Source organism: Erigeron canadensis, chromosome 8, assembly GCF_010389155.1.
Source record: "Erigeron canadensis isolate Cc75 chromosome 8, C_canadensis_v1, whole genome shotgun sequence".
Lineage (NCBI taxonomy): Eukaryota > Viridiplantae > Streptophyta > Magnoliopsida > Asterales > Asteraceae > Erigeron > Erigeron canadensis.
Genome location: NC_057768.1, coordinates 37,031,283 through 37,058,858, shown reverse-complemented (window position 1 = coordinate 37,058,858; position 27,576 = coordinate 37,031,283). Strand labels below are relative to the sequence as shown.

Here is a 27,576-nt window from a genome sequence, read left to right as displayed (position 1 = left end):
TGTATGAGAATACTTTTAGTATATACAAACTGAAGACAATTTAATGAATAAAAACATAAAATAAAAGAAATGAACTAATAAGATATTAGAGAAATAATCATAATTACTTTAGTTTTATTTCTAAGAATGGTGAACATGACTATCATCTTGAATACTTCATTATCATCGGTAAAAATTATAAACACAGCTATGCAAAAATATGCAATCAAACAAATACTAACAGTAAAAGTATACAAAATATATGAAACTAACATATAATATCCAATAATAATAAATATATCATAACGAAGGTTTCAAATCTCATATCTATAAAATTTAAATCATACATGATACAAAGATTTTTATACATACTCTGATCCTCAAAAATCTTAATGAATAATGTACTTATTAGTTGTTCAAAGACTTCAAAATTATCCTCTTACGTTTTCATGGATCCAAAAACACATAATCGATCATAGACAAATCGGTGGTGGGCCAAGAAACATCGACTACGACCATATGTTCTTCGTAATTAAATTCAACATTTTCTCCGTTAATGTAACATCCACTTGGTTCCTTGGATGCAAAAGCCCTCATTTCTCCGGCACCCTTCATCCCGACATGAACCATACAAGTTCCATCCACACCTGACTTGAATGCAACTGATTGGATCGCCCCACCAGAGTTGAGCATGTTTATGAGCCCAATCGGAGCAAACTGGATCGAGTTATGGCCCAAAACAGTAACCGGGGAGACGGTTGCAAGCTCAAACTTAAATGGCTCTAACGCAATCTTTATGTTATCACCTGGTTTTGCTAAAATCAACTTCTTTTCTTGGAACATATATATTCCAAAGGCTTGGACATCGTCGACATTGATTGGGGATTTCCCGTTTTGCCATTCAACATCAGTGGGCCTAAACGTGGAGGTCACGACACAAGAGCACTCGGAAAAGCCTTTGTTGGCTCTTGCTTCACGAGACCATCCCCCTCCTTGACAATTGAAGGCTCCGATAACTCCAGTGAACTGATCAAACAATAAACCAAAAAATTTAAAAAAAGGATTATGATAGGTAAACAATTTTGACATTATGTTCGGCAAAATATTAATCAATTTTGTAAAGATAAACTTTTGATTAAAGGTCTTTTAGCTAGGTCCATCCTGGTCAACCCCAATTGGCTGGCTTGTTTTAACCTGTTATCCAAAATACTCATCTTGTCATCTCTAATATTTAGTTTGCTATGGACCTTTAGCAAACAATTACGGATAGTAACAAAGGGGAAAATAATGATTTTAGATATGTACCTTGTTCAAATTCCATATCTTGAGCATGGTTTTACCGTCATGAAGCGGGTCTTCAAATAGGCAATCCCGGGTTGGGAGGGCATAACTTTGGCAACGTAAGATTGATCCATCGGGCAAAGCAAGGCTCTTAAGCAAGTCAAAGTTGTGCTTTCCTACGGTATCACTAATGTAAATCGGGCCACCAGAAATGGCTCGAGATGCAGCATGAAACTCGGCACAAGGATGAGTGGATTGAAACATATCCCAATCTGGTTGTATGAAGTTCCCCATCCATAAACTGTTATAAGCACAATGCACCATATGACACCCTTGTAACCAAAATGTACCATTTGGGTCTCCCGTTGAATCAGTCCAAAAATCATCCCCTGTAATTATTAAAACAAAACGCATCAATTACTAAACAATTACTTTTATGAGAGAATCTACTCTATTTTATCCGAATATATTTTTCATGGTTATAATGTATTCAACTATTAATGTTATACTAGTAACTTTAAGGTATTTAGTGAGATAAGTGACCATACAAGTAACTTACCAACACGACCAAGAGCAATGGCCTCGGTGCCAAGGAACATGAAGTCATTGCCCTGTTCCATACTTGCAATTACCCCGTTTCCCTTTAAATGATTTCTTACGGAAGATGTTAATGCTTTGAAGTATGCTTTCGCTAGCTCTACTCTTCCCCCATAATCCTCACATAACATCTCGAGCAACTGTCAATCAAAAATTTTTTAAATATTTTGTTTTATAGTAATTATTATTCATTAGAGATATATTTGTGTAAGGCTGAACGAAGCAAGGCGTTTCTTCTCCTTCAATTTCACTTTTTCTCCCTCGGAACGTCCCAGAACGCCCCGGAAACGCTCAGAACAGTGCCCCCAGGGGCGTTCTTTGAAAAAAATTGAATGGGCGTGATAAAATGGACGGGTGAAGAAGGCGTGCTATGTGTGGGACCACTTCTAGGCGTACTTGGTAACGCCTTGTACCACACAGCCTAATTGTAAGTGGCTATATAACGCCTTCATTCCATCGATAATATCAAAAACAATTCATATCATATTTTTCACAAAATCACAACTTCAAAAGTCAAGTTATTTTTTTAATCCTAATACATCATAACATATATCGTATACATTTAGCAACATATAATTAATAGTCCTTAAGCTTAAAACTATTCATTAGCACATATATAGAAACTTCTTTGAAAAATAAAACTTAGGCTACATGATAAGTTACAAATTAAGAAAAAAGGTAGCGTGAAACATACATGAATGTAATCCACTTTCACACCGTCAATGCCAGCAGAATCTAGATGTGAGTATAGACCTTCAAATAGCTGGTCAACTTTATCTGGTGGGACCAACCCAACTCCATTGTTGACTATTTTATCAAAGGCATGATCTTCCATTGTCTTCTCAAGTCCAGGCGATAAAATGGGCTTTACTATACTTGATTGTGGAAGCCCAGGTACATTCGGCCTTATTCCACACCAATAGCCACAAAGAGCTTGCCAAACGTAAACATAATCTACACTTTTAAATTCCTCTTTCAAGTCCCTAACAAAGGCTCCCAACCCGTTCTTAGGACCCTCTGATCTCGAACTTTGATAGTCTCGAAACTTGCGATTTTCAATGAATTTTGTGAGTCTGCATGCCATTGTCATTTGTTCGCAGGTATCTGCTGTTGTGTTTATACCTTCTGAATCTATTAGGTGATCATCACAAGCTACGGATTGCCATCCATCATCAATTATTACAAACCCCGGTGGGCATCCACCTTCAACTAGTCCTTTTACGCCTTCCATGACCCCATGAGGATGCACCTTTAGATAAAACGCGTCCCACGTACACCATCCAAACTTGTCAATAATACCGGGTGGTGTTTTTTCTTCTAATAGTCTAAACGTTTCGAGGTGCTCTCGAACAACTTTCATTGCTTTTTTTACTAAACTATATGGATCGGGACCCGCCTGCATATAAATGACACTTTTAAAAAAAGAGTCACATACTTGTGTGGACCCACTTTCTACACAAACATCCATAAAATCATCCTTTCCGGGTTGAATAGAAGCTCGGAAAGGACCTTCCAATAATGGAAGTATTAGAACATAAGGACGTCCTGAGTCAGAGTTCTCAAGCATGACCATTTGTGTCTCATGCTCAAGATCTCGACCCTTTGAACCAACCCAATGAGTGGCCCACCAAAGTTTGAAGCGAAATATACTCATGAACCGAATACCACTAAGCTTCCCAATAGGAACCACATGTCGACTACTTGCTTCCAAAGCATCAAAACCAATAAAAGAACCACTTGCATTCTCGCCACAACAAGTAGTGTTAACATTCAAAGGAACATCAGACAAAATGGAGTGGCCATTTGCCCTGAAGTTTGATCCAACCAACTTCACCATAGGTGCAATAACATGGTTAACAGCATCACTCTCTCTGACATCATTGGATCCTGCTATATCAACTGAAGTAGGTACCGGCCGTTTAGGGAAATTAACTTGAAAGAAACTACTTTTTTTCTCAACACCCAGTGTTAGAATATGATCACGTAAAATGAACGTATGTCCGGAAAGTATTTAAGCCTACGGGGTCACACCTTAACGTGAATGTAACTATAATTAATTAATATATTAAATGTAATTTATTGATTAATTTGATCACGAAAAACTAACGATGGTCCGTTAAAAGAGTTAATAGTTAACGGTATTTAACTAACGGACTTAACGAAGGAGAGTTGGAATTAGGAAACAATTAGGAGGCCCTCTAGAATATTCCTAGAGGGGCCGGTCGATCAAGGGGTTCCAAAACCCTAAACTTGGTTATCAAGTTTCCTAAACACTATAGATAGAGGCCTAATCTAATTGTTTTTAACATACAATTCATTAGGTTTTCTAAAACCCTAAAAATCTCTTCTTCTCTCTCTCTCTTGGTTCGACCGGTCTCAACAAAACAAAGGGTTCCGGGGTTTTTGTTTGGTTCGAATTAAGGAGGTAGTAACAAAGGGTTGTTCGGTTCGTGATCAAGTACTAGCATACATACATTCCAACGTTGTGTGTGCAATCATAGAGAGGTTTAATTAGCTACATAGATTTTATATTCCGTCGCGTGCTTTGTGATTTGATTTGATAATAGTTATATAACCCAACACCCAGTTAGTATTCGACATCATGGGACACCTCACCGTATAATGGTGAAACCTTGCACGTACTCTAGACTACGAGTCTACGAGATTTACACCATAAGTCGTTACAAGGAATTCAAAAAAAAAACCCGACCCCACAAGACATGTCACTCTAAAGAATCGAACCCATGATCTGGGGTAAAACCAGAAAGCTACTAAAATTACTTGTAAGGGCGTATCTCACCATATATATGTACGTATTCGGATTCCGGAAGATTTATCCTTTTACAAAATATTTAATGTATACTCGTATTTTTTTAATGTTCTTAAAGTTTTAGTCAAGGATACTATGGAAAATTAGTCAAACGAATTTAATGATGTCTAGTTGTTTGATCAGAAGTGCAAAATTGAATTGAAACAAACTAAAGCATGACATGTTAATTGGGACAAAGATATAATATTTTCATTACTAGCTGATTAACCCGGGTTCAACTTGGGCATATTAATGAAAGTTTTTTAAAAACGTATGATCATCACTGCTGAAGTTGCGACGAAATGGATTGAATCTATTCTGAAATATCTATTTGATTATTTACTACAACGTACAATTTTTTTATAGTTTTGATAAACAAAATGCATATAGTTACCTTTAAGCTTTTGTGTATCAAATATATTTGTACTTAAACAACAAACATTAATATATTTGATGATAATTTTTTTAATTTAAACTTCTTATATCAAGCTATTTTTTCTTTCTTTTTATATAAGATACCTAGCATGTAAAAAAATAAAATAAAATATATAGTTATATATTTTACTTCAAAATATTCTTTTTACTTGAAAATAAATAGAAAAATGTCTATATTTTTTAATGTTTCATCAAGACTTAAATGTAAATTATAAAATTATATGAAAATTAATAAAGTAATTAAGATAGTGTTAAGTGGATTAATTTTTTTAAAAACTAAAACGTTGCTAAAATTATAATTTTAAATATGATGTCATAATTTCTAAAAACATTTGTAGGAAAGATTGTGAGTTTGCCACATAGAAAATTTTCTACAAAAATCTTCTAGAAACAATTTTCTTTTATTTATATAAGAGATTGGTAATAAGATGTATAAACATTTCATCTATAACTATTTATAAAACAAACTAGCTATCTATTTTTAGAATCTCTTAATCTCTAAAAACATTTATAACATACATTTTTTATTAATAAATTACCTTCATTAACTCCTTAAATTACATGAATTATTTTACATCATCTATCTACCTTACTCGCCGCCGTTGCCACTACAAGCTAGTCGCCACCGCCACCACCGACACACCGCCACCTACACCGTCGCATTATGCGGGTATTCGTCTAGTTTATTTATAAACATATAGTCGAAGTTCAAAAAGTTCAACAAGCATATTTTTTACAAGAAAATCCGGTACAATGTATAATGTAGGCAATTAATGGTGATTAATTAACTTGGGGAAAAAACCGCTAACTACAGCTTTAGTGTAACGAGCATGGAACTTGCGCAATGCGGCGGCGGAGGCGGCAGAGACGACAGTCTTGGTGTCGGTGACAATATTATTGGTAGTGGTAGCAGTGTTAAGTGGTATAGTTGATGTAATGGTGATTGTGGAATATTTAGATAATGGTTTAAAGTATTAATTATTAAAATAAAGATTTAAAGTGTAAATTAATTTATAACGGATAAATTTGGTAATTTATAAAAACTATTTCCATAGTGTGTATTTATTAAGGATAATTTAGTAACTCCGTATGTAACTATTATGTAACACTTTTTAAAATTGGGGGTAAGATAATTTTTATAAAGGAGTATAGATAATGTATTTTTTATAAAAAAAACTCACACTTTAATTTAACTTTATGGTAAAAATAAATTATTTTATGCACGTTAATAATAACTAATTTTTTTCACAAAATGTATATAGTTTTTAGCTATGGATATATATGATTATAACGTAAGGAAGCTAGTCTGTTGCGTACCTGCATGGTGATATTGGTAGTGGCCCGTGTGGTTTGTGTTGGTCGTGTGTGGACTACCGTCGAATTTTACAGAGTAATTAGTCATAGGCATTTTAACTATTTTTGTATGTTTGTGGGTGTACGTGTAGACTGATCGAATTAAAGAACTGATCATATGTCGAGGAGGTGGTGAAAAAAGAAAAGAAAATGTGTTTGTTTATATAGATAAAGAGGTGAATGCATGGTGGTGACACGTATGTTATGACTTGGATATCTGTTTGGAATATTTTTCAGATATATATGTGTGTTTGTGAAGGTCAAAAGTCACATGTGTTTTGCACCTCTTCATCTAGCAGTTAAACATCTTCTTGTTGTTCTTTATACTTATTTTGTTAGTTTATATAAAAGTAAAATACCCGGTACTTGCGTAGTTTAGAAATTAATAGAATAGTTTGTTGTTTATAAAATAAAAATATTCTAGAATTTGTTCATTGTCTTTTTTTACAAGTAAATTCTGAGGCGCGTATGATGTGTGTTAATCGCATAATGAAAAGGTTTTGTATTAAGCGGATTTTAAATAGTCTTTCTCACTATACCACCTTCTTTATTGAAAAATACCGTCGAGCAGGACTTACTAAGGCTCAAACTCAAGAACCTGGAGTAAACTCCCCAGGGGCCCTGCATAGCAGGTTTAATGAAACATCTCTGGCCAATGGGGTTTAAAGAATTTGTTCATTGTCTAAATATTTTCACAACAGAAAAATTATAAAACTTATTGTAAAAAATTACTGTATTATTGGTTCCGTATTATTGAAGTAATAATAATTATTAAATGTTGTGTCTTCGGGCTAGTGACGATACGTTGGGAACTAGACGAGCCAAGGCCCACCCTGGCATGTTTAGAGATAATTACACATTGTTTATAGATATATATATGTAAGTCCATCTAAATCAATATTGGCTCACCCTACTTGCCTACTCATATCAGTTCTGTTAATAAATGTGGACATTGTAAGTTGAGGCTAAGCATTGTTTAATCGTTAATCACTTATATCTTACTTGTTTGTGCACATTAAATTTAAATCTATTACTTATTTCATTTCAACAAACACTATTAAATTGTGATGAAAATCCCAGAATTATCAAAGTTAATTTTATTTGTTTATGCACATTAAATCTACTATAATACTTTTTGGTTCTTGATTCAAAAATTATATCAAAATTTTTTTTGCCCATCCAAAAGTGAATTTCTGGCTACGCCACTGTTTCTGACACTTTGGTTGAGGGTTTCTACTCCTACTAGGTATTGATGGTGAGATGACTTTCTAGCGCGGACCCGGATAAGACAACGTAAACTAGATTTTCTGTTGCGAGCAAATGATCCAAATCTTTATAATAATATATAATAATAAGTTTTATAAAATAAAAACTTTGTACTAAAAATGATCTTTTATAAAATAAAATATTATTTTATTAAAAAACAAATATCAAATTCATTACTTTTATTTTATTTTAAATATCTACTTTTATTTTATAAAAGAATTCTTTAATTTTATATAAACTTATTTTATTAAAACCTATTAATATATCAAATTATAGATCCATGATGATTTTAATTGTGTATTTTCATATTTATTTATTTTTAGCAATAAATTCGAGTTTTAAAATGATCTATTCTTAAATAATACTTTGTGTAATTAAAACAATAACAACAACAACCATGATAATAATAATAATAATAATAATAATAATAATAATAATAATAATAATAATAATAATAATAATAATAATAATGATGATGGTTAATTACATAAATGACACTTGCACTATGCACCATATTACTGATTACCTACCTATAGTTTAAAATTTACGGTAGTCATACCCCAAATTAACAGCCAAACTGACACCCGTCAGGTTCAGTTATCGTCCGAGTGGAGAATTGATAAGTTGGGGTATGATGAGAGTAATTTTAAAGTTTTAGGTATGAAAACAGTAATATGGTGAATAGTCCAGGTACCATTTCAGTAAATAACCATAATAATAATAATAACAGTAATATTTTTTTTTCAAAATATACAATGAATTGTTACATTAAATCACCTAATAAAATACCAAAATAAAATTGTTCTTTTCTCCCTGATCCTTCTCATCCCCTCACGCCGTCATTACTCGCATATCTTAAAATGTTGATGATGATGGAGCTAAAAAAGTTATCAAAATCTTTCTCCATTTGTTATAAACAATCTTTAAGCTAGTATACTAATGATAAATTACTAGATTGGAGCCTTAGTGATCGGCGTCAATGGTGGCCTGTAGCCTGTAGGTGGCGTTAGTGACGGCGGCGGTGACTGGTTGTGGTTGCGGTCGCCTCAAATGATGTGTGTTATTGATGTATGTGAAATTAAGGTAAAATAGATAATATGTTTATTTTAGGAGTCGAAAGATGATATTGTAATTAAAGATATTTTCCATAGATCATGTTAATTAAATTTTATGTGTGTTGATTGTATGAAACATCTTTACTCCCTAATAAAGCAAAGTCCTCTTTATTAAATATTTCTGTTTTTGAAATACCTTATTTGTCCTTGGATTTTTTTTGTTTTTTTTCCCTTACGTAACTACCCAAAATCCCTAATAAAGCAGACCCTGTTCCCCACTATTGTCGCCGCATTGCGTGGGTACATGTTCGTTTTAAGTAAAATGATTCATCTCTTTAGAAATGAAAGAAAAATCGGTATTATAAATATAGATTATTGAAGTTTACGTTGCCCAACAAAATGCTTCATCTTAAGTTGGAAAGTTCTATCTTTGACTATTAATGGTTGTTGACTAAAAAGTAAAAACGCATCTTAGTCACATCATCATTTGTATCTGCCTTGTATTACTGATTTTATAAACATCTTATTATTAGGAAAATGAACTATCTAAGAACTAAATATATAGCATTCAACTACTTCAAAACTAAACAATATATACCACAAATTTCACATTAAAATATATTTAACTATATAAACCATTACAACAATCTCTAGTAAATATCTAGAGAGTATGAATAATAAATATTTACATGGTGATCACAATGTTGTCACATAAAATTACAAAGAATAATTAAAAAAGTCAAACGTGGTAGATTGGTCTCAAATTTTAGAACACATACTCCACCATAGACAAACTTGTAGTAGGCCAAGAAACTTCAACTATGACCATATGTTCCTCATACTTAAATTCAACATTTTTTCCGTTAATGTGACATTCACTTGGTTTCTCGGATGTAAAAACCCTCATTTCTCCGGCACCCTTTACCCCGACCCGAACCATGTAGGTTCCATCAACACCCGACCCGATTTCAATTGATTGGATTGCTCCACTTGAGTTAAGCATGTTCACGAGCCCAATGGGAGCAAACTGGACAGAGTTATGGGCCAAAACAGTGACTGGGGACACAATTAGAAGCTCAAAGTTGAATGGTTCTAATGCAAGTTCAATGTTATCTGTTGGTTTTGCTAAAATCAACTTCTTTTCGTGGAACTTGTAGAGTGCAAAGGTTTGGACATTGTCCACATTAATTGGGGACATTCCGTTTTGCCATTCGACATCAGTGGGCCTAATCGTTGAGGTCACAAGATGAGAACACTCGGAAAAGCATTTGGTAACTCTTGATTCGCGAGACCATCCTCCTCCTTGACAATTGAAGGCTCCAATAACTCCAGTGTACTAATCAAGCAATAAACCAAAAATTAGAAACAATAAACTTTGTTGCTATTTCGTTTTGATATTTATATTGACACTTGGGTTTTGAGAACGAAATGGTCATACAAGCTAATGATTTTCAGTCTTTACCTTATTCAAGTTCCATATCTTGAGCATGGTTTTGCCATCATGGAGGGGGTCCTCGAATAAACAATCGCGGGTTGGAAGGGCATAACTTTGGCAACGTAAAATCGAGCCATCGGGCAAAACAAGGGATTTGAGCAAGTCAAAGTCATGTTTTCCTACGGTATCACTAATGTAAATCGGGCCACCAGAAATGGCTCGAGATGCAGCATGAAACTCGGCACAAGGATGAGTGGATTGAAACATATCCCAATCTGGTTGTATGAAGTTCCCCATCCATAAACTGTTATAAGCACAATGCACCATGTGACACCCTTGTAACCAAAATGTACCATTTGGATCACCCGATGGATCAGTACACCAAAAATCATCCCCTGTTATAAACAAATTCATATTTTCCATCACTATTAACTAAACAATCACTTTTATGGCAAAAGTTAATTGTATTAACAGTTTTATTATATATAATCAATTCGATCACTTCAAAATCTTACATACCACTAATTAGTAACTTAGGTACATGATTATTGATGGTAATAAGTTAGTTATTTAATGAAACAAGTAATTAAGAATGGAATGGTGAAAAAGTTACCAACACGACCGAGAGCAATGGTCTCAGTGCCAAGGAGCATGAAGTCGTTACAATGTTCCATACTTGCAATTACTCCGTTGCCCTTAAAATGGTTTCTTACGGACGATGTTAAGGCTTTGAAGTATGCTTTCGCTAGCTCTACTCTTCCTCCATAATCCTCAGATAACATCTCTAATAACTGCCGATAGATTGAAAACAAAAATAATACTTTTTAAAAAATTATGCCTTAATTAAAGGATATATTTCATATTACTCGTAACTTATACTTTGGCAGGATTTGAAGTCTAGAGTTGTCAAACCGTTTGCATAATATTAACAAGCTTAATTGAAAGCATGAGATTTTAAGAAACTCAATAAATACATATAAATAGTATTAGAAATCTAGAGTTTTATAGATATGGTGGGGTTGTCACGGCAGCGGTGGTAGTAAATGTAAATTATATGATGTTAGAGAGGTTAATATGGTTATTTAAGAGTAGGAGGATTTATGTTGTAAGTTTTTCCATTAAGGATATTATGGGTTTATAGGTGAAAATGATTAAATTAGTGAATAATGAATAGAAATACTATAGTCATTTCAAAGTCTTAATTAATTAAAATGGAAGGGTATTTTTTTTATATTGTAGTAATTATGAATATAAAAGTATAGAATTATAGATACAGATAAACATTTTCGAACATAAAATATAAAATAATGATAAAATAATCCGTACTGCAGGTTTTACCTAAGCTTAGGTACTGTCACTTTAAAAAAGTTACAAATTAAACCTTTGAATTTGATAAACATATATAGCCCCTGAAATTTACATAACCTCTCCCTGAAATTTACATAACCTCCCCTAAATTTTACATAATCTCCTGTTTTACCTAAAATAGATACTACATGCTTTACCTAACCTTTCCCCTAAAATAATATAGGCTAAGTATATATAGAATTAAAGAGAAAAGATAACGTGAAACATACATGGATGACGTCCACTTTGACTCCGTCAATGCCAGCCGATTCCAAATGCGAGTGTAGACCTTCATACAGTTCATTTACTTTCTCAGGTGGGACCAACCCAATTCCATTGTTCACAATTCTATCAACAGCCAGATCTTCCATTGTCTTCTCAAGCCCAGGAGATAACACGGGCTTCACTATACTTGATTCAGGAAGCCCAGGTATATTGGGCCTTACGCCACCCCAATATCCACAAAGAGCATGCCAAACGTAAACATAATCCACACTCTTGAATTCATCTTTTAAGTCCCTAACAAAGGCTCCCAAGCCCATATTAGGACGGCCCACCTCGGATTTCGGACTTTGATAGTCTCGAAACTTGTAATTTTCTTCAAATCTCGTGAGTCTACATGGCATTTGTTCACCGGCAGCTGTTCTATTCATGCCTTCTGAATCTATTGGGTCTTCGTCATGAGATATCGATTGCCATCCATCGTCTAGCAAGACGAGCCCCGGTGGGCATCCACCTTCAACTAGTCCTTTTACGCCTTCCATGACCCCTTGAGGATGCACCTTGAGATAAAACGCGTCCCATGTACACCATCCAAACTTGTCAATAATACCGGGTGGTGTTTTTTCTTCTAATAGTCTAAACGTTCCAAGATGTTCTCGAACCACTTTCATTGCTTTTTTGACTAAAATATATGGATCGGACCCCGCCCGCATATAAATGACACTTCTAAAAGAAGCGCCAGATACTTGTGTGGATCCGCTCTCTACACAAACATCCATAAAATCGTTCTTTCCAGGCTGAATAGAAGCCCGAAAAGGACCTTCTATTAGAGGAAGTATCAAAACGTAAGGACGACCTAAGTCAGAATTCTCGAGCATGACCATTTGTGTCTCATGCTCAAGATCTCGACCCTTTGAACCAACCCAATGAGTAGTCCACCAAACTTTAAACCGAAATATACTCATGAACCGAATACCACTAAGCTTTCCAATAGGAACCACATGTCGACTACTTGCTTCCAAAGCATCAAAACCAACAAAACAACCACTTGGATCCTCACTACAAGTAGTAGTGATATTCGAAGGCACATCAGACAAAATGACATGGCCATTTGCCATGAAGTTTGATCCAACCAACGTCACCATAGGTGCATGGTTTAGACCATTGGATTCTATCTCAAATAAAGTAGGAGCCATTATTAATGAAAATACAAAATATCTGTAAAGGTGTGTGTGTGTTAGTAAGAATGTAATAAAAGGTTGCGGGTATGCAAGTTGCAAAAACAATGTGTGTTGTGATTGGGTGAGAAGTTGGTGGTAGTCAGTGATGAATTTATAGCGATCTTGGATGTAAATACCAGAAAGTTCGTTGTCTCCTACCATGTCGGCGTGTCTATTTATTTATTTGTTTTATGGTTATAATATAGTATATAAACTTTCTTATTGTTTTCTAATAAACATATAGTCAAAGATCAAAAAGTTCCCCAAAAAGCGTGTCGCTATCTTAACAATACGATCATGGTTAATGTACGTAATTGATGGTGGTTAGCTTGCAAAAAGAGAAGACTGTATCATATATATATATATATATATATAACATCATCATTTTTGGGCATATTACAAAATAGGAAAAAGATCTTGTATCTTTGAGGGTAAGATCATCAGTATCCCAACACGTCGAGGTTTTGACGTATTGTCCTTAACTTATGACTCTCAATTTTATCCGTAAAATTAACTTTCTGACACTCAAAGTTATCCGTAGAATTGTTTGTGAGGATATCAAAATATGTTTATACAATATAATCAAATAAATACTAAACATCACTGAGGCGTGTAAAGATTCTATTGACTAAATATAAAAAAATCAATATAAATAGAAAACTTGATAAATCATAAAAAGAATCCATATTTTTAAACATACACTACCACTATCCCTTGTCGGCGAATATCGTAAAAATCTCCGATTCCCACTCAACCTCAAATTCTATACAATATCTATCGCTAATCAAATTACTAATCTGATACACACTTATCTTTTTCCTTATTCGAAATGTTAATATGAGATTGGGGAGGGAGAAAAAGATGAGTTTCATTCGTTGCACACACCGTGAGTCACGAGTCACATTGTACTCGTAGTGGAGAGCTTCACACGACAAACGACAGTCCTAAGGACTATGGCCCGTTGCTTTATGCTATAGCTCTAAGTATATATTTTTTCTTGCGAGATGCTATCCGCGCAATGCGACGGCGGTGACAGCAACCGGTGATGATGGTGACGGTGGTGGTAACGATGTGGTTTAATCTAAAAGTAATTGATGTAAATGGTAGTGTAGTTATTTTATGGTTAAATGATGTATCTTTTATAAATAAGTTTATTAAGAGTATTATTGAGATATTAGATAAAAATATTTAAATTAATGAATAAAGGAGAGATAGTTTGGATAAATATGGTTGAAAAATATTTTTGGGATATATTGCGTAGATTTAGTATGTGAGTTATGAATGTGTTGAAAATTAATGTTATTTTGGGTATTTTTAAGTTAGAGAGTTGAAAAGAAGGTAAATTAGTTTATTTTATACGAGTAATGGGGTATATAGATAAAAAATTTTATCCTAAAATAATAGAAGTGGGGTCTAGATCTAGAAGACTAAAACCACACCTAGAGGCTGGTTGGTCATGGTGACTCGTGTAGGGGCAATGGGCATCTATTTGAGCCATGAATTTGGGCTTTGTGAAAAATTGGGCCCAGACACACCGACTACCAACGAGACTTGTGTGGTGGTAACAATCAACAGATGACACGACTCTTAACTTAATCCATAAGTTAACCCATCTGGTGCCGACCACTGACCTCCTCACGACGTGACTCAGTTAAAATATAGTTAGCTAAGTCTCGTCAAAGTCTAACCGTTAATATCAGACTTATTCATTAGTTAGTAGTTAAACTTCTACCTTTTTGACTTTTCTGTCACTCACTATCAATCTTTATTACGGTGAGTTGCTGAACAAATAAATTGGACGGTTTTTATTTTACTGTATAGATGGCAAAAGTGCATATTATTATATAAGTTAACAATGATAAAAATATGGTAAAACTGACACGGTAACAAATTATTAACATTAACAATAACAATATATATTGTTGGATAATGTTTTCTTCTTATTTATATAGGATAATATATAATATATGTTTTATTAACGATATATGCTTTCACACGAATACTGAATTGCGAAAATCTCGTAAACATTTTATATATCAAAATCAAGTGAATAATAAATCTTAAACCTAGTAAGATAAGCCTTCTTTGCAACCGGACCGAACTACACAAACCTTAAACTCTAATAAGTGATAACCAATACACCTGAAACAACCAGCTACTTTCTGTTGTTTCAAATCCCAATTATGACAATATACTTTCACGTACATTTCACACGTGAAATTTTGTTGCAGTTATACTTTTAGGTAACGTTCTTTTTCAAATAACTGCACGTAAATCTCTGTACCAAAGAAGCAGGAGACCAGGATCCTGACACTAGGTTGAAGACTGAAGTATACGTTTGTATGAATTTGAAAAATGAAAATTCGGTACAAGTTCTTAAACTTTGCAAAAATGCCATTGGTGCGGACTTTTTATGTATATATAACGAAGGATGATAGTCATTTACCTCAAGCTTGTTATAAACTACTTTAGATTAAAAGTTGGTCGGCCTCTTGTGATGCTCTTTATGAGATGTCAGTTTTTTGAAATTGTTTTAATAGGACAGGTTATGATGGGTCTAAAATTTATTTCATTTGATGATAGCAGGGATTGGTGTCTTGTATTATCTGCTGCCCCTACAGTATTCGCTTGTATCAGCTTTACTTGTTTGGTATTAATCGAGTCGCTTGGGGGGAAAAAATCTATATGAGATTATGAGAGAATACATATACAAGCACACAAAAAGACTCACTCGTAGCTGTATGTTCCTATTTTCTATACTAAAAGACACTTATTTTGTTACAGGCTACACACAACAAAGTAGTAACTTTTCTAGTAAAACCTACCTGGGAGGTCAATAAACGTACTAACTTCTATACACTTCACCTCGTGATGGAGTAACTTGCTTCTTTAGAGAACCCCAATGCAGACTAGATAAGGAGAGAAATATAGATATCAGACATATTTCATTTTAATTAGAGGTGGCAAAATGGACGGTGTGGGTAAGGATGTAAACGAACCGAACAAACACGAACAAAGCATGTTCATGTTCGTTCATTTAACTTGACGTACAGTTCAAAAACATAAGACTGTTCATATTCGTTCATTAAAAAAGCTGGGTTGTTCATTTTCAGTCATTTATGTTCATGAGCAAACACAAACGAATGCAAACCAACAAACACAAATGAACATTCACATAATTAAAAGGGTGAAAATGAGTAACTTTTTAGTACATGACTACATGTAGAAAGGAGCAACCGTGGGCACTTAATATTGTCAACCATATTAGATTTCAGGTGTTTTTTGAGTCATTTATGTTCTATATGGGATTTTTCTATAAAATCATAATAATAATCCAAACTGACTTTGACTTGTGCACAAGTAGACAGTCAAATTGCCACCTCTACATAAAACCAGTAAAAGATAATGTGGATGTGCTGGTTATTATAGTTACCATATTAAGAAGATGCATAGCGGCAGGTCGAGTAAATTTCCTAGCAAAAAGGAAGCAAGGGGATGGTTTTCCCTTGCTGGTACACCATTCTCTCCGGTATTCTGTCTCATAATAAATATTATCGATATCCTGAAAATTGTAATACAAAATATGTGGCTGTCAAACTACATAACTTTGTTAGTATTAATTCCACAAACATGTTGTAGAGATAGCACTACCTAAATTGTCAGAAACAACGCATATAGCCATAATTCAGAGTAAACGCTCTTGTCAAGAGTGGACAAAAGTCGACCCTAAATGGTCTTCTTACAACAGGACATATTTGATTTGTTTCCCTTTAGAAATTGATGGATCATGAGCTATTGAACCAAATTTAACCAATGAAAATACTAAATGCAGCATAACTTTAAGCAGAGCGAGTCAAATGGCAAAAATGTGATCTTAATTTGCTAGAAGATGTGAAATTAATTTATAATATATATTTGATTTACCTTAATAGATTGTACTAGCATGGGAGTAGCATCAGCCAATTTGTAGGTCACAGGATGCCATCCTTGCCTCTCACGACCTTTGCTGGATGAAATATCCCATGAAGTGTGAGTTAGACTCCTCCTTGTAAGTTCTCCTTCAAGTCCTTTATGCTGATATTGCAAGTTCAAAATTATAAACCATGAAGAAAGATGATACAGTAACAGAAACAAGTTCTTGCAGCATACTACTTTTACATAAATTTTGGATCAACAAAATATCTAAAGCCTTGCCAAAACAACTAATCCTTTTTGCTATTAAGAGTAACTTGTTTTTATATGGGCCAAAGCTTTAAGATCGGGAAGCCTGATAATTTTACTTATGGGGGTTCTTAAACTTGGCACTTAATTAGCTAACAGGTCATTACCGCAAGATGATAGTACAACTTAAAAGAACTTGATGGAATAGAGGCATGGCTCTGATGTGTCAATTCTCAAACTAATGTGTTTTAACATAAAGGCTAAAGCTATTGGTGATTCCCATATCCATAAAAGAAAGAAACATAATATTTTTTATTTAATTATTTTTGATAACTGGGGTGTTCTATAACCTCATGGGCACACGCAATACCAACTTTTAGTACTTAAATGGAGTTCATGAACACCAGAAATACATTTTTTACTACATAGAATGGAGTTCTGTTGTTTGTATGTCTTAAAGTGAGAAGCTACTGATAGTTGCCCTTAATCACATACTATGAACTTACTGCAAGTAATGTAGCAACATAATGTTCATCGGGTATACAATTGTGCTCCTTTGAATTATCAGCCGGCTGCAAAAGAAACAAAAAGATCAGTTAGCAGAACCTACTTTGAGATGGACACTGAAAGCAATTTGCTTGGTACTCGCTGTTCATTGAAAAGCTTATCAAATAAGCCCTCTCTGCAGTTGACAACATGGCTACCATAGATACATACAGCCATAACAGAAAAGAATCATCAGATAAATAAAAAGAATAATTAAAATATACTTACAACAGGACGATCCCGCCAAAATTCAGGTAGTGATTTCCTCTGTAGGCAAGAAAGAAAAGTTAATGATGGACACAGTAAAAATCAATCAAAGAAACTACCAAGTCTTCGTGACAAGGTCTGGAGCAATATTAAGTATTTTAAGTGTATAGATGAAAGATATAAACTATCAGGGAACATCCTCTGGTGGCACAGCATAGGATGAAGTTTGCACAAGTCCTTTTATCACACAGCTCCAAAGCAATGATATTAAAACTTCATAAATCAGTCCTTTTAGGTCAACCCATGCTTCAAACATAACCCCACGTCATTTGGTACTTTTTAGAAAAAATCTCTCGGTTTGATTTGCACGGGTATATGGGAATCCATGTTACCGAATGATTTTATAAATAAAACAAATAAAAAATTGTGGAGTCAACTATTAAATTTAACTGAACATGCAAGGTATGAAGGCTAAAATATCCACAAACCAAATGATCTATGTTGTGAATGGATTGGTGCTGAAATATTTCAACACCAATTGCTCATGCAAGGAGCCAATCTATAATTCAGGGGTTTATTAGTTCTCTTCAAAAAATTTCCTTATAATCAGTTCAAGGAGTTGCACAATTGACAAGTAGCAACTCTAAGTAGGCACAAAGATTGGTGATAATCGAAGTCAACTTCGTAAGAAGATTTTCATATCTTGGATTAGTAACAACACCAACAATTGTGTGTAATACTTTTTGGTATAACTTGCCTGACAATGCTGCTGGAACATAGGAAAAACAGTCTTATCCCTTACAATAATCTCTGCATGCTTTCTGGTCAGAATCACCCACTGAAAAAAAAAACATTACACGTACCCAAAAAGTTATTAGATAGCAATTTTATTACCAGCACACAAATAGAGTGCTTACATACTACACCATGTTGGTTGGTCCTATGGGCAGCAATGTTACCTGAGATCCTTTCCTCCAATGGTGAACACGTATAACTGGATCCATTTTGGGGTTGTAGCGACCCTCCTTTGTATCAGCAAAGCTGATCGATGTTAAGTTCATAATAAAATCAACATTTGGTAGGCTTTTGCAATGGTGGTAATAAATCGTCAAAAAACAAATAATTGAAACCATGCAGCTTATATATAGCAATACCTGTCCACGAAGCTAGTTGAAGCAGACATTATGTAATCATATGTGTAGCTGAAATTGTACAAAGGTATGCAGCTGCAAAGAGATTATGAAGCTTTAGTGTAGTCGATAGGTTAATAAAGCAAATAGTTATAACCTTTATATACTAAAGTAAATGACTACGAAGTACAGAAAAACGTAAAGCTCTCCCTATTAAAGACCAGTTATACGAAATAAATTCTCTTGGAGCTATAGAAATTATATTACACCTGTCTGAAAGGAAAGCGAATCGTTCATTAGAAGGGTCCATGAGTGCATGTTGGAGCAAAATAATCTCCGCTTGTATCATGCTTGCTTCTCCCCAATATATCTAATAAGAGGCATATTGACTACATATTAATAGGCACCAAGATTTGGAAAAACTTCAGAGTTTGTCAAACTCTCAAACTGACCAAGGATATAAATTGATTGAGTAAAAAAACAAGCAGCTAAAGCATGTAATTCTTATAAAAGAATCAAGGAGAAGACAAACCTGTATGCTATTATTAACTTGACGATCCAAAAAATACCTAGATCTTGTTGTTAATCTGTTAAGCAGAAAACCAGGTCTAGAATGAACATATATTGAAAAGCGATATTCACTCTCACTCTGCAAAAGAAACAAATTCTCTTAAATATAAGAACGTGCATTTCACTTGCAATGAGATAATCAAACAGTATTTTTGTATACTTAACGAAATTTCAATGATAACAAAGCAAAATATTCCCTCCCCTAAGGTCTTGAAACTAAATTATGCACAAAAACTTAAATTAAAGTGAATAAAAAAAAATGTTTTCATAATTACCATTTTCACTTTGGTAGCCACTAGTAGGTCAGTAATTAACAGGTATGAGAGTAAGTACCCGTGCGTTGCGGCGGTGAGATGGTGGGGTGATAGCTTAGTCAAAGAGTGTGATAGTCAAATGCATACGGCCTCCGCCCTCGGATTTAAAAATTCGTCGAAAGTATATCGAATGACATCTCTAATGAAAGAGCATGAAATTTTAAGAACACCCATATAATTTTTATAATTTATCGACGTATGATTTTTGAGATAAAAGATTTTGAATGAATTGGAGGAATAAATGATTTATGGAGGAGAGAGAAAAAAAAGATGATTGGTTGAGATTTGAGGAGAGAGAAAGGGTATTATGGTTATTTTAGATAAATATAGAATAGATGAGAGAGGTATTTTGGGAATGTACTTAAAATCACTATTGAAAATTTCAATTCAATGTTGAAAATCTGGAAGGAATCTGCTTTATAATATAGTATAGATATGCAAAATCTTAATGATAACAAAGCAAAATATCCTCTCCCCTGAGGTCTTGGAACTACATTTTGCACAAGCTTAAAATAAAGTATATCTAAAAATTATTGTCACTATGGTATCAATCCACGCGGTATATATAAAGTGCTCCCTCCACATAAAATTGGTAAATTTTCCCCCACGAAGGCGGGCATGGTCCCTACTTTGCAGTTGATTTGATTTGAACCTTGGACCTACACAAATGTTTGAGAGTTACTTTCCTTTCAAATTTTCCACTAAGCCGGCTCCTCGGTATTTCCTTAAGCACTATATAACCCTAACAGAATCAGGTTCTCTAAATACACTTGATGATGACAAGTTTTCTACCCTAGCGGTATAGAGATAGCCCAATAACCCAGAGATTGTGGCGGTAGGAATTAAAATGTGCGTGAATTATTTGCCTTAAAAAAAAAAAAAAAAAAAACATTTGAACTGATGAAAGATTCAGTTAATCACTTAATCTCATGAACCAAAAAGAATTAACACTTTTAAGATCAACTGATTATGCAGAAATAGATCAATCTAGCTCAAACATTGACAACTACATCCTATTCAGTTTTCATGGATGTGCATATCTGAATTTGATCCAACTGAAACAATCTGTCAACAATATTCTAAAAATAGAAAGCCGATATGAAACTGGATAACCTTATATCTTTTGGGAGCTAAATTATGTATGTTAGGGTATTCAATTTTCACAACATACATAAAATATTTTATGTATGTTAACATGCATAAAATAGCTGTACTTTTACCAATAAAACTGAGGGTGCGCTTTTCACATAAAAGGTACGATTTATTTTACGCACGCTAACTACAGCCCCTACGATTGTAATTCAATATTTTTTTAAAACTCAACTGTTTAGTGAAGTATTAATAGTAATAATTTAATGGAATGAAGTAAAGGAGCTCCTGATCAAAATTGAAATGAATAGAAATATATTTACCTGAAAGAATTCATCCCAAACAAGGTCTAACGGAAGGCGATTTCGAGCGAGAAACAAGAAAGCAATTTTCGGTTTCTGAACAAACAAACCAGGGAAGATGAAAGAAGAAGCACCGCCGCCGCCGCCGCCGCCGCCGCTAATTCGACTGTACTGAGCTTCCATTAACAAAAAAGTCGAAAAACAAAAACCTACTAATAGAAATACAAATGTTTTCGTCTTCCATTTCTTACTATTACTCCTTGTTAATAATTTAGGCAAAACAGACTGCTGCTGCTGTTGCTTCTTCTTCATTGAACTAACTTAGTCAACTCTTAGTCAACGTCAACCATTTTCCCCCCCGAAAAATCTACACACACTAACTGCGTGAATAACTGAATTGTAACAAACTTGTAACTCACTAACTAGCAGATTAAGTGAATTACAAACACACACAGTAAGTGTGTGAGTATAGATATATAATTGAGATCCAGTAAAATTAGGTTTTTCTAAAAAAAAAAATGCGGAAATTGAGATCGAGATACTGTGTGTGAGGTCACTGAAAATGCTTAAGGGAAGTTAAGTAGGTGTACAGCAGGCTACCAGAAGCCATTAATAAAAATGGACGGGAGAGGACATGGGGTGATCATGTGTGTGGGTGGGTTCGTGACCCGTCTTAATCGGCTGATCCGAATTAATTAAATAATTAATTGAAATACTATAAAGTAATAATGATGATGGTGGATATGGAAAACAGAATAAAAGGATGGGTTGGTTGGTTTGAAGAGAGGTCAGGGGTGGTACGAGTACTTTTTTAGGTTGCTTTTGGTTTTTTAAAATAAAAATAAAAAAATGGTATTCGTGTAAAGGTTTTTGTTAACGTTTGTGTTTCTATTTATGTACAGTACTAATGTGTAATCAATGTGACGGTTTAAGGTGTTTTATTGCATTTAAAAGCTACTTTTTTGACAGTTGTTCCTTGGTGATGATATATAAGTGATCATAATGAGATGAAATGATATAATTGAGTGCATTTGATGTTAAAATGATATTCATATATATTAGCAGTTAGAAATGGTATTAGTGGAGTTCTAAAATACATGTATCTAAATCAGAAAGTTCATTCAAATTGCACGGATTTTAACTCCCGCATACTAGTTACTCAAGAATAAGCATAGAGTATTTGAGTCAACTTTGTACTTAAATCGAATAGTGATCATGATATATGCTTATTCGTTTTACTTTCAAGTTTAGATAAGCAAAATATTAAACATAACAATACAGAGTATAATATTTAACTTTTTAAGCTGAAGAAAATGAAATCAAAAAAGAATGAAAGAAAGTGTGGATGTTGATTGTTGCTTTAAAAATGCAAGTACGATCGCTTTAGAACAAATGCATATTATTCCAAAAAAAGAGTAGATGAGAGGTTGCTACCTTTGAGGATAACTTGCTACCCTTTGGCATTAGATGCAACTTTCATGTCACGCATCAACTCCTTTTCCTTTCACTAAGCTTACGTTTTACAAAAACTCAAAAATGCACATGATATTATTCTAGTGAAAAGACTTTTACATTTTATGAGTCTGTGAGTTCGACTTACAAACTTTAGGTTTAACTTGTAGTAGGTTTAACTTGTTGTTTATCATTATATTTAGCCAATCCATTCATAGAAGGATTGACATTAATTCGTCATCGTAATGAGAGTTTTGGTTTCGAGAAGACCCATGTTCTAAGTCTTAACAAGCACCGGGTTTTACTATTAATTCATCGTCGTGTCTACAGGCATACTGGTTCATAGGGTTTCACCGGATCGAGGAACTTACGGGTCTTGCTCCGTGAGGCTAGGTTGGGTCAACTTACAATAGCTTTTAACCATCGAATTACCCTAGACTATCAAAATGTTAAGGTGGCCTTTTAAAAGAAACCATTATATTTAGTATGCTTTTAATTCTTATTATTAGAGAATTTATTAGTATGCGATCATTGTTTCTTACAATATTTCAAAATTTTTAATGGAGACAACGGTATAGTAATCGGGTTAAAAGTTGTGGGGTTGGTGTGTTCATATACCTATACTTGAACTTCACCTACAATTGATAATCAAAGTCGAAAAAGTGTATCCAAACCTAACCAACTTATTACATAGGTTAGTCGTGTTAGTCCATTTAACCTTTGTTAAACCATAATCTACATGATAAAAGTTATATGTTGAGATTTTCAATATTTTGGATCTATTTGATAAAACTTTTTGAAAGGTGAATTTTGTTAGAAATTTCGTTTCGTGATTTGACAACGGGACATCTAGCATACTTTGTCTTAATCGGGTCCGTACTAGAGAGCTTACTTGAAGTAGAAATGCCTATTTCAAATACCCAATCGGGGGAAAACCTCCTACTAATCCAACCTAATGCACAATGATTAATATGGGTAAACCCTGCCCCCTCAAACTTAAAACTGGGTATACCCAAGTCAATCTCTCATAAAGAGATTTAATACCTATATTCTCCTCAAAGCTTGAACTCAAGATCTCATGTAAGAGAAATGGTCATTTAACCATTGAGCTCAATGTTTTTGTTAATTAGTAATCATTGGTTGGTATGCATTTAATAAACTCAATGTTTCTAAAATATATAAAAACATGTATTAATGATAATTATATACCACCGGATTGTGCAAGCATGTGTCTAGTACCTTAAAAAAAGGAGAACTCATCCCCAAAAATCTCAAATAAAGAATTGAACTACCTAAAATACCTCTCTTTTTTAATCATTAATTTAAACATCTCTACCTAATATACCTATAATATCTTTAATGAAATAATTTACAACAGCAATCTCTCAATCCTTAAAATAACTATACTGCCTCCATTAATATTAATTATTTTTACATTTATCATCATTGCCGCCCCCACCACCCATCACCGCCACCCATCGCCGCCGCCACTATCACGCTGCACTACCACCATCGATGTCGTATTGCACATACATACCACTCGTAAAAAAATAAAAAATACACACGTAAAATTAACGCAAATATATGTAAACTTAAGTATAGTTACAATATTTGGAACTGGACATTTAAATATATACAAATACAATACTAGCTAACAAGCCCAGGTTTAATCCGACTATTTTTAATAAAATTTTTGCTAATATTTATTTGATCTTTCTGTAATTTGCTTAGACTTGATAATGATTAATGAGTTACCGTTACCAGCTCTACGAGACTAACAATCTTTTATATGTTGAAAAAAAAGATATATTTTGTTATATACATATTAGAAAGATAAATTTTTAAATTAAAGGTTAAAAAATAAATGAGAAATACTAAAAAGACAAATCTAAAATACAAAACATTTCATGATGTCATGATTTTATAAAAGGCAATTAAAAATGAAAATTGAATTGATACATTCGTTTTTTCCTAAAAATAGTTTACCTAAACAATCTTGTTTTATTAATATAAGAAAAGAAATTACTTTTACATGTAATCTCTATTCTCCAACGAAGTGATAGATAGTGAATAGGTTACAAAGATTATAACCTATGGGCCGTGTCTCGTGGTGTATTGAACCCGACACTGTTTAGACTTGGATTGAGGTTCGGGTTATAACTTGTGACCATCTAATTAGTCTCTTTATAACTCGTAAACGGATGCATTTTGTAGTTGGGCTAATGTACGGGTTGACTTGCTAACTTATCCAACGTAGAGTAATTTTCTTTTTAGCTGTGATTTTATCAAGCTACTTCAATTTGGGGTAACAGACTCTCGTCGTGCTCATTTCAACTTATTTTCTCTTAATATTATTCTTTCTCACAGGTAGGTCACGCAACTCGATTTCATTTTGCTTTTATACTACTCCACTAATAATATATACTAGTTGATTCAATTTGATTTAAGTTAATTTTTTTTCCCCCTGAGTTGAGGCAATTTAGTTTTAGTATTATCCTTAAGAACACACATTTACAAATTAAGGGGAATTTAGTTATGTAGCTTTTAATCAAACTTGCAGGTTAGTTGTTTGATGAAATGCCTGAAAGTAAACTCCGTTGACTTCTTTGAATTAGTTCACTAGAAAATAGATGTGTGTTTCTGAAAGTGACTTGTTACTTCACATTTAACAGAAATTCGAGACAAAGCAGTTAAGTTATACGGAACTTTTATTCACTTGGCATTTCGTCTTTTCAGATGAACTGCTGTGCGCCATCCAATATAAACATCAAAAGGTATATTCATAGTTTTTATATATCTATATGGATCAATTAATTATATTATATATTCTATATTGCTTCAACTAATGTTCTAAAGTCCACTTATTATTTGATGTGATTACAATTATTGACTAAGTTCGTTTGATAGTGAAATTTATATGTTACTTTTGTGGCTAATTATTAAGCTTGTTCTCAAATCATGGGAATCAAAGGGTATCATCACTTCAAGTTAGAGAAGGCAGTAACTCTAGCCGGACCGTGTTAAAGTTTGCAATGTTGCATGATCATACTCGGAATGTTCGGCGTTCACATGCTACGTCTTGTTTGCCCAACGGAGATGGTGGTGTCAGACGAGAGTCTCATGGGATCACAAACAAAGATGGGGTGATTATTGTTGATCATGGATCACGTCGAAAAGAGTCTAATCTTATGCTAAGTAAGTGAAAGTGGCTGATTCCATTTTTTTTTTTTTTACAAAAGATGAGTTGTACCCTTCTTCGGTTCCGTGGATTAATACACACCATGATTTTTAATGTTAAACATGTTATTTTTTAGTGTTCGAAACTATTGCCTTTTTAAACTAGCTTATTTCAAATCATGCTGATATGAGAGCTTTCTTTAGTTCACATAAAAACTCTAACAGGTTAAACTCCAGCTTTCTTTTTGAATGGAGTGGGTGACATAAAATAATCACCATGGCAGTATAACCTGATTTTGTATATTGGATTTTGATTAAATTTTCGATTCTATGTTATTTTTTCTTGTTGCTTATAAATTGTTACTGTAAATTTTATGGCTGGCAGATGAGTTTGTCGCAATGTTTATAGAGAAAACTGGGTACCCAATTGTAGAGCCTGCTCATATGGTACTTTATTTCAAATCTCTCTTTTTTACGATCAATATATTACTTATGATTTGTGGGTTGTCACTTGAACAAATGAATATCTCTGAAAGTCTCTTTTAAAATAATTAGGAGCTGGCAGAACCATCAATACGAGATGCATTCCGATCATGTGTTCAACGAGGTGCAAATCGTGTTATTGTAAGCCCTTTCTTCCTTTTCCCAGGGAGACACTGGAACCAGGTATTGATAAACACTGTATTATGTTTTCTTTTCGTTTTACATTTGCAGTAATTGAAACCGAAAGAAATTATGTATTATGGACACTTGTTTTTGCAGGATATTCCCTCCTTAACTGCTGAAGCTGCAAAAGACTATCCGGGCGTGTCATATATGATAACTGCACCTCTTGGACTACATACACTTCTTGTGGTACGGAATATCTTCACTTTTTCTCCCCTGATAATTCAATTCTGTACATCTACTTAAGTGTTTCCAAAATGCTTGCTCAAAATTTTGATCCTTTATGATTAATCCAGTCTGCTTATGCCTCAAAACTTATCTTTTCACCAGGAATTAAAAGTTCTGTGCATTTGTTCGTCTGTATTGTTGGTTCCAAATTTTCAATATTATATATTCTGCAGTTACAAGAAACTTAACACATGTTCTGATTCTATATACTTTTCTGAATACCCTGGTGTCATCTTTTGCCTCGCCTTAAAAATCGTAATCTTGAACAAGGTTACTCAACTCATATTTCCATTTTCGACCTGAATTGATATCACTTTTTCTTTTGGGTAATAGGATGTATTGGATGACAGAATTAAACATTGTTTAAGCCATGTAGCTGGAGATGCGGATGAGTGTGCAGTTTGTGCGGGAACAGGAAAATGCCAACTTTATTAAGTTATCTAGATGTAAGTGTTATGGAAGTGTTACTGTCTTGCTATGTAAAACAAAAAGTTTCTTCTAGATTAATTTTACATATTTCATGCCTCATTATTCTCATAGATTTTATCAAAGTAAATAGAATATTCATAATGAGTTTGAATGTGCTTTATGAATTATGATTCTCTTTGTGTGCAACATCTTTGCTGTTGCTGCCCTTCTTAATGGCAGACAAAATAAGCGATGCTTCTATCATTGCAAATACTCTTGTTGGTGCACAGGATTTCAAACGAGCTGATATTCTTTGATTTCTCTCTT

General features: G+C 33.7%; 4 protein-coding genes across 8 annotated transcripts; 1 reads left to right on the top strand and 3 right to left on the bottom strand.

Moving 5' to 3' along the window:
- Positions 1–358: 358 nt before the first annotated feature.
- On the bottom strand, positions 359–3,694 carry LOC122578929 (probable galactinol--sucrose galactosyltransferase 5). The gene is made up of 4 exons (XM_043750981.1): positions 2,552–3,694; positions 1,820–1,997; positions 1,285–1,649; positions 359–1,005 (listed from the first exon to the last, which is right to left on the bottom strand). Exons 1-4 carry the CDS (start codon positions 3,692–3,694, stop codon positions 427–429), a joined length of 2,265 nt encoding a protein of 754 aa, XP_043606916.1. The 3' UTR covers positions 359–426.
- Positions 3,695–9,370: 5,676 nt separating this feature from the next.
- On the bottom strand, positions 9,371–13,089 carry LOC122579738 (probable galactinol--sucrose galactosyltransferase 5). Its single transcript, XM_043751963.1, has 4 exons — positions 11,788–13,089; positions 10,824–11,001; positions 10,238–10,605; positions 9,371–10,111 (listed from the first exon to the last, which is right to left on the bottom strand). Exons 1-4 carry the CDS (start codon positions 12,973–12,975, stop codon positions 9,542–9,544), a joined length of 2,304 nt encoding a protein of 767 aa, XP_043607898.1. The 5' UTR covers positions 12,976–13,089; the 3' UTR covers positions 9,371–9,541.
- Positions 13,090–15,670: 2,581 nt separating this feature from the next.
- On the bottom strand, positions 15,671–22,098 carry LOC122580554 (glycosyltransferase BC10). 2 transcript variants are annotated; one of them, XM_043752825.1, is made up of 11 exons: positions 21,340–22,092; positions 19,576–19,692; positions 19,313–19,413; positions 19,068–19,139; positions 18,873–18,954; positions 18,671–18,751; positions 17,935–17,973; positions 17,667–17,732; positions 16,924–17,073; positions 16,433–16,561; positions 15,671–15,908 (listed from the first exon to the last, which is right to left on the bottom strand). In XM_043752825.1, the coding sequence occupies exons 1-11, from the start codon at positions 21,628–21,630 to the stop codon at positions 15,861–15,863; spliced, it is 1,176 nt and encodes a 391-aa protein (XP_043608760.1). In that variant the 5' UTR covers positions 21,631–22,092; the 3' UTR covers positions 15,671–15,860. The 2 variants fall into 2 exon arrangements, 1 of the variants encoding a protein (XP_043608760.1); XR_006320821.1 differs by lacking the exon at positions 15,671–15,908 and adding an exon at positions 16,651–16,767 and having other exon boundaries at positions 16,480–16,561; positions 21,340–22,098.
- Positions 22,099–25,045: 2,947 nt separating this feature from the next.
- Positions 25,046–27,378, top strand: LOC122610077 (sirohydrochlorin ferrochelatase, chloroplastic). Of its 4 annotated transcripts, none has more exons than XM_043783062.1 (7): positions 25,046–25,137; positions 25,443–25,544; positions 25,742–25,965; positions 26,333–26,394; positions 26,503–26,613; positions 26,710–26,802; positions 27,175–27,378. In XM_043783062.1, the coding sequence occupies exons 2-7, from the start codon at positions 25,507–25,509 to the stop codon at positions 27,274–27,276; spliced, it is 630 nt and encodes a 209-aa protein (XP_043638997.1). In that variant the 5' UTR covers positions 25,046–25,137; positions 25,443–25,506; the 3' UTR covers positions 27,277–27,378. The 4 variants fall into 4 exon arrangements, with proteins under 4 accessions (XP_043638997.1, XP_043638995.1, XP_043638996.1 ...); XM_043783060.1 differs by having other exon boundaries at positions 25,715–25,965; XM_043783061.1 differs by having other exon boundaries at positions 25,073–25,137; positions 25,507–25,544; positions 25,715–25,965.
- The last annotated feature ends 198 nt before the right edge of the window (positions 27,379–27,576 follow it).